The sequence below is a fragment of the Echinops telfairi genome, unplaced genomic scaffold (assembly GCF_000313985.2).
Source record: "Echinops telfairi isolate 266 unplaced genomic scaffold, ASM31398v2 ScPeMD7_14;HRSCAF=57, whole genome shotgun sequence".
Classification (NCBI taxonomy): Eukaryota; Metazoa; Chordata; class Mammalia; order Afrosoricida; family Tenrecidae; genus Echinops; species Echinops telfairi.
In genome coordinates, this window is record NW_022103911.1 from 6,600,752 (window position 1) to 6,606,821 (window position 6,070).

The 6,070-nt window shown below is 37.2% G+C and overlaps 1 protein-coding gene across 1 annotated transcript in view; it reads left to right on the forward strand.

Moving 5' to 3' along the window:
• Positions 1 to 6,070, forward strand: part of HSPA4L (heat shock protein family A (Hsp70) member 4 like) — a 49,204-nt gene that overhangs the window by 16,133 nt on the left and 27,001 nt on the right. Inside the window, exons 4-7 of the mRNA XM_045287395.1 lie at positions 1,444 to 1,566; positions 3,748 to 3,847; positions 4,442 to 4,575; positions 4,930 to 4,978. Coding sequence (XP_045143330.1) covers positions 1,444 to 1,566; positions 3,748 to 3,847; positions 4,442 to 4,575; positions 4,930 to 4,978 — 406 coding nt within the window. The remainder of the gene's footprint in view (positions 1 to 1,443; positions 1,567 to 3,747; positions 3,848 to 4,441; positions 4,576 to 4,929; positions 4,979 to 6,070) is intronic.

Sequence of the window (6,070 nt, forward strand, 5' to 3'; positions counted from 1 at the left end):
AGTTAGTTCAAGGATCATTTGTTGGCCTTTAGGAGTGTTTTCCAGTCCAGTCTGTTGGGGCACCATTCCCTGGCCCCAAAGTCCACCTTCAGCATTCCCTGGGGACCTCGCCGTCTGTTCCCTTGCTGTTCTGTTGCACCCCTTAGTATTTTGCCTCGGTGTGGCAGATCAGATCGGGTGCAATTCCCACACTGTGTCTCCGGTGTTGTCCCCTGTAGGGATATGGGTCAGTGAGGGGTGTCATGTCTCATTGTGGGGCTGGCCATGTGGTCAATTCTGTGGACTGACTGCTGTAATGGGGAACTTCATCCTCAAGGCTTGGTGGGCCAGGATGTTTCTTAATTCTCATTTCCTTTCTTTTCACAACTATGACTAAAATTTTTGTTTTAAACGAGATAAAGAGCTAACTTTGAAAATAACATGCATTTGATCTTTTCCTTTTTCATTGTGAGTTGTGTCACACTTGGAAACGATTGATAAAATGTGCTTTCATGAGAAGTTGGGGGGCTGTGTGTGATTATGAGGTGTCAACAGAATCAGGTATCAAAATATCAAAAACAAACAATTATATCAATGCAAAAGAGAGGATTGGAGTTTTGACCCAAAGCCCATCTGTAGGCAATTAGACATTCCCCCACAGAAGTGTTACAAGGAAGCAACAATTCAACCAGGGTGCCGTATAGCACCAAAAAAACACATCATTCCTCTAGTTCCTGAATGCTTCCTCTCCCCCACTACTATGACCCAGTTCTACCTTACAAATCCAGCTAGACCAGAGTGCACACATTGGTAAAGATAAGAGCTCTGGACACATGCAATTCAGGACAGATAAAACCCTCAGGAACAGTAGTGGGAGTATGGATATCATGAGGATAAGGGGGGTGGTCGGGGAGGGAGAGAAAGAGGAACCCATCGCAAGGTTGGATATATAGCCTCCAAAGGGGATTGAATAACAGAAATGTGGGTGAAGCAGGGAGACAATGGACAGTGTAAGATGTGAAATAATTCTTGTGATACACAAGAATGGAAGGGTTGGGGAGGGAGGGGGAAAAAGGAGCTTATATCAATGGCTAAAGTAGAAAAAAATGTTTCGGAAATGTTTATGGCAACATCATATGCACAAGTGTGCTTATATTAATACAATTGAACGATGGATTGTTATATGATTTTAAGAGCCCCCCCCCAATAAAATGATTAAGAAAAAAGTTGGGCTGGATAAAATAGAGACACTTGAAAATAACTAGATTGGTTATATATGTAAATTATTTGGAATTCAGAAAGGGGAGAATTTGCCACACCTTTTAATGAGAGCATGTTTCTGGAATGAAATCTTTTTGGAATATAATTTCCTTAAGGTATGGACTTTGCCTTTTTTATGCCATGTACCCAGGTGTTCAATAGATTGTTATTGAATGAATAAATAACTGAACTTGTGATTTTTAGGTGCGATACCTAGAGGAAGAAAGACCTTTTGCAATTGAGCAAGTTACAGGAATGCTGTTGGCTAAGCTGAAAGAGACTTCAGAAAATGCTTTAAAGAAGCCAGTGGCCGACTGTGTGATTTCAGTAAGTTTTATTTTAGTAATGAGTACTCTTGAATTATAGTTTCCTGTGTATTCCTGTTGTACTGAATATCTTCTTCCCTTTTTATGCTTTCTGTCCTTATCCAGTATACAAAGCCATTTTGACTTAAAATATATTAATTACTTTATTTGGTAGTTTACAATTTGATTTCCCATAATGTCTATTTTGATAATATAATAGGCTTAATAATGTATGTGATAAATTAGTGACCATTATACCTGCTTCTGTCTCTAAGAATCCTTCCAGTTATAACTTAGCTTCCCACCTCTAGGGGACATCATGTTTTATGATGAAGGATGAAAAATTCCAGTTAGTTCTACATTTGAAAATTTTATAACTATTAAATGCCTCTACATAAGTTCTCTTGTCATCAGAAAAGTAGATTCAGAATGTTAACCCTTTAGTACATTTAGTTATATACTAAACTGGTACATTTAGTTATGTATATATTTCCTGTATATTTTGGATTTTAAAATGGGAGAAATATATTAGAACTTAATGTTTTATTTTCTAGCTGATTAGAAATAATTCACTGGATACCGTTACAGGACTTGTCTGTGTATTAACCTACTTTGTAATCTAGCATTTTACCAGAAGAATAGTAACAAAATAAATGTGTTTATTAAAATCCAAATTACAAAGCAATAAAATTGGAAGAGATAAAAAGAAAGAAAAGACCAAAATGTGTGTCAGAAAATACTTTGAACCTTGAATACAGAATAGCTAATGTTGAATGAAAGAAATGAAGACTTGAACAAAAGCTCAGGAAAACAAAGTAACGTCATGAAATATGCAAAGCCCTGGAGTTAGAAATCTATAGGAAAGAATATGCTAAGCACTTCTGAAGTTGACAAAGAGAAAAATCAAGCCTTGAATTGAAATATTGATGGATCCTATGGGCAAAATATTGAATGACACGCAAAACCAAACCAAACTCCCTGCCATTGAGTCAATGCTCATAGTGCCCCTATAAGGCAAGGTAGAGCTGCCCCTGTCAGTTTCCAAAACCGAAACTCTAGATTTGTGAAGATAATTCAGAAACACTTGCAGCAGTGCATCATCAGGGAGCTGCTGGAAAGTCAAGCCAGATTTAGAAGAGGCTGTAGAATGAATGAGTGGACATCATTGCTGATGTCAGGCAGATATTCATTGAAAACAAAAGAATAACAGAGAGAGGTTTACTTGTGTTTTATTGACTACGCAAAGATAATACTAATGAGGACATTGAAAGAATCTCGGACTACCAAAAGAACAAATTAATCTGTCTTGTAAGAAATGCATTCAGTGAGAATGATGAGGGCAATGAACGTACAAATGTGCTTTACACAGTTGATGTATGTATGGATTGTGATGAGAGTTGTATAAGCCCCTAATAAAATGATTTTTTTTAAAAATGCATCCAGAATGCGCCTTGGAAGAAAGAATGGTGAGATTTTGCTTTACATAGTTGGACATGTTGTCAGGAAAGACCAGTCGCTGGAAAGGTATCATGTTTAGTAAAGTAGACGGGCAGCAAAAAGAGGAAGACCTGCAATAAAATGGGTTCCAACAGTGGCTGCAACACGGCTCCAGCACAGAAGCAATTGTGAAGCTGGCCCAAGACGGGCAGTGTTTTGTCCTGTTGTTGACAGGGTCACCGTGAGTTGGAACCAACTCAATGGCATGTCTCAACAGCACGCATCAATTTAGAAGCACAGTCCATGACAAGTTGTCTCTGTGATCCTTTCGATCCACTACATAGGATTCTATCGTATGGATAAGCTTTCATTTCCTTAACCAGTTTAACTTTAACAGACTGTGAGATTTTCAACTTTCTATGATTACAAATGAATGTAAATATTTTTAATATCCCAGATCAGCACAGGACAAGCTTAGATTAACAGGTTTTTTTCAGTTATCCATAATCTTTTATTTTTCTAATTACTTTAAATTAGTGTTGCACTAAGATGTCCTATATTTTTGGTACAGAAATTATCAGACTTTAAAAATAAACCTAGTGCTATAGCTATCTTCAACAACCACAAAGTTAATTTAAAAAAATATGTATTTAATAAAAGCACCATTGGATAGGTCTGAATGCAGTTATTTTACATTTCTAGATGTACCATATGTTGAAAGAAATTGATGGCATCACACAAATAATTGCGTGTTTGAAAATTCCAGATCCCTAGCTTTTTCACTGATACTGAAAGAAGATCTGTGATGGCTGCGGCCCAGGTTGCAGGCTTAAATTGTTTAAGGCTGATGAATGAAACGACTGCAGGTAAGCAAACAAGAATAATAATAGTTTATTTTAATTATGGGTTGATTCCTATAAGTTTAACATTTTAGAGTACAACATCTTGGGAGAGACTAACATGGCATATCAGCTGTGTTATGGTTATCTGCTGGTGAATCTTTTCCAATTCATGGTAAAACCCCATTTGTGCCTTTCAAATCATCAGACCTGTCTTACGAGATGCCTCTAAGTGGATAATACTCAAGCACTTAGTGAAATGTATGACACAGGGACTCTTTGCTGTAAGAATGGTGACCCTTATAGAGTTCTAGATAGATAGTTGGAGAAAGATGTGGGAGCCTGCTCCTTTGAAGATATACAGCCTTAAAAACCCTACAAGTTCCAATTACTTTGTCCTGTGAGGTGATTATGAGTCAAATCAACTACAGCAGGAGGTTTTTGGTTTAGATAATTACGGAAAACTTAAAATGAAAACGTTAACTAAATTACGAAAAATTACTTTTGAACTAGTGTGGTTCGTATTACTGCATTGAGTATTAAAGTACTGTATCAAAGTGACATATCTCTTACTTGTTTTCCAAGTGACTGCTGCTAAAATTGACCTCTGTTTTTACACAGTTGCACTAGCCTATGGAATTTATAAACAAGATCTTCCCTCTTTAGATGAGAAACCAAGAAATGTAGTATTTATTGATATGGGACATTCTGCCTACCAGGTCTCAATTTGTGCTTTTAACAAAGGAAAACTTAAGGTAAGTAAACACTGATTTGCTCATTTTAATGGGAGCTTTATGAACTACGTGTTGTTAGACTCTAATTCATGACCACCTTATGTACAGTACGCAGAAGAAAGCACTGCCTGGTCTTGAATTACCTATTCTAACAATTGTCACTATATTGCAGTCCATCATTAAAAGAGTCATTGAAGGTTCCCAGGCTGTTTTTCACCCTCTACTTACCACGCATGATGAGGTTTTCCTGTGATTGATCCCACCTGATAGCATATCCAAAGCAACCAAGTTAGACAGTGTTTTCTTGGGATCCATAAGGTTTTTATTGGCTTGATTTTTAGAAGTAGATCTACTTAGCCGTGTTGTCTGTTTTAGTCTGGAAGCTCCTCTGAAGCTTTTTACCAGCATGACCATGACCTTGCTGGTATTTGAAATGAATGAGGAGGATTTACTTAGAGGATCAAATGCTTTGGGTGATCTAACAACTATAATGCCATTTGTTTTAAAGTTTCTGTTACTATAATGTCCTCAGAATTAAGAAAGTAAAGGGAATTGATTCAAACAGAATAGTTTTTTATGTAAGTTACTTTAATGCTTGACATGGATCCTTAAATTTTACTGAGCACTTAGCCATTGCACGACCAGGGCATCTTAATTTTCATCCTTTTTAGTAGATACCTTAAGAGTAGCGATCTGTAATTTTTAGATCATAGACCACTTTGAAAGTCCGATTTTTTTTAAAAAGGCCGTGACTCAGAAGTGTACACACTTGCATTATTCACATTACCTGTGTAATTTTGCATTTAATTTCATAATAGTCTGTGCTTGGATTCATCCCAATCAGATTATATTCACACCTTGCTGTGATGCTTGCCCCCATTCCACTTCTTCCTTAATGAGAAAACTCTGAAACCCCACCACCAGTGGTATTTTAGTCGTGACTACTGTAAGAAGTCTTTCATGCTCTGAACCCTAGGAAGAGAGACTCGGTGCCTCGGCGCTATTTTTCTCAAATACTGGAGTGCTGAGGTACTCTGACTTGTTTACTCCTTCTCCATTGGACTCCCAGCTGGATTTATTGCTCAGCAAGTTTATTAAATTTTGTCCTCCTCCTTCACCTTTCTAATTTGTTTGGTTTTTTTAATGACCTCATACATAGTTTTGTTGCTTCTATTTGTATGAAAATATACTGACTTTAAAAAAATTAGAAAGTTTAGCTCCTGTTCAATGACCAATATATTATACTAGGTCAGAAATGAACCCTGGTAACACTGTGGATTAAGCATTGGATTGCTAACCATGAGATGGCTAGTTCAAATGCACCAGCCACTACATAGGAGAAAGATGAGGCTGCTTGTTCCTATAAAGATGGACAGTCTCAGTGCCTCTAAGATTGATCGTCTCAGAGTATCTGTAGTCGGGTCACAGAGCATCAGAGTTACCTTGGTGTCAGTGGGTTTTGATTGTATTATGTCAGGTGGAGCCATTGGATTTCTCTGCTTTTCTTGCATGCTTT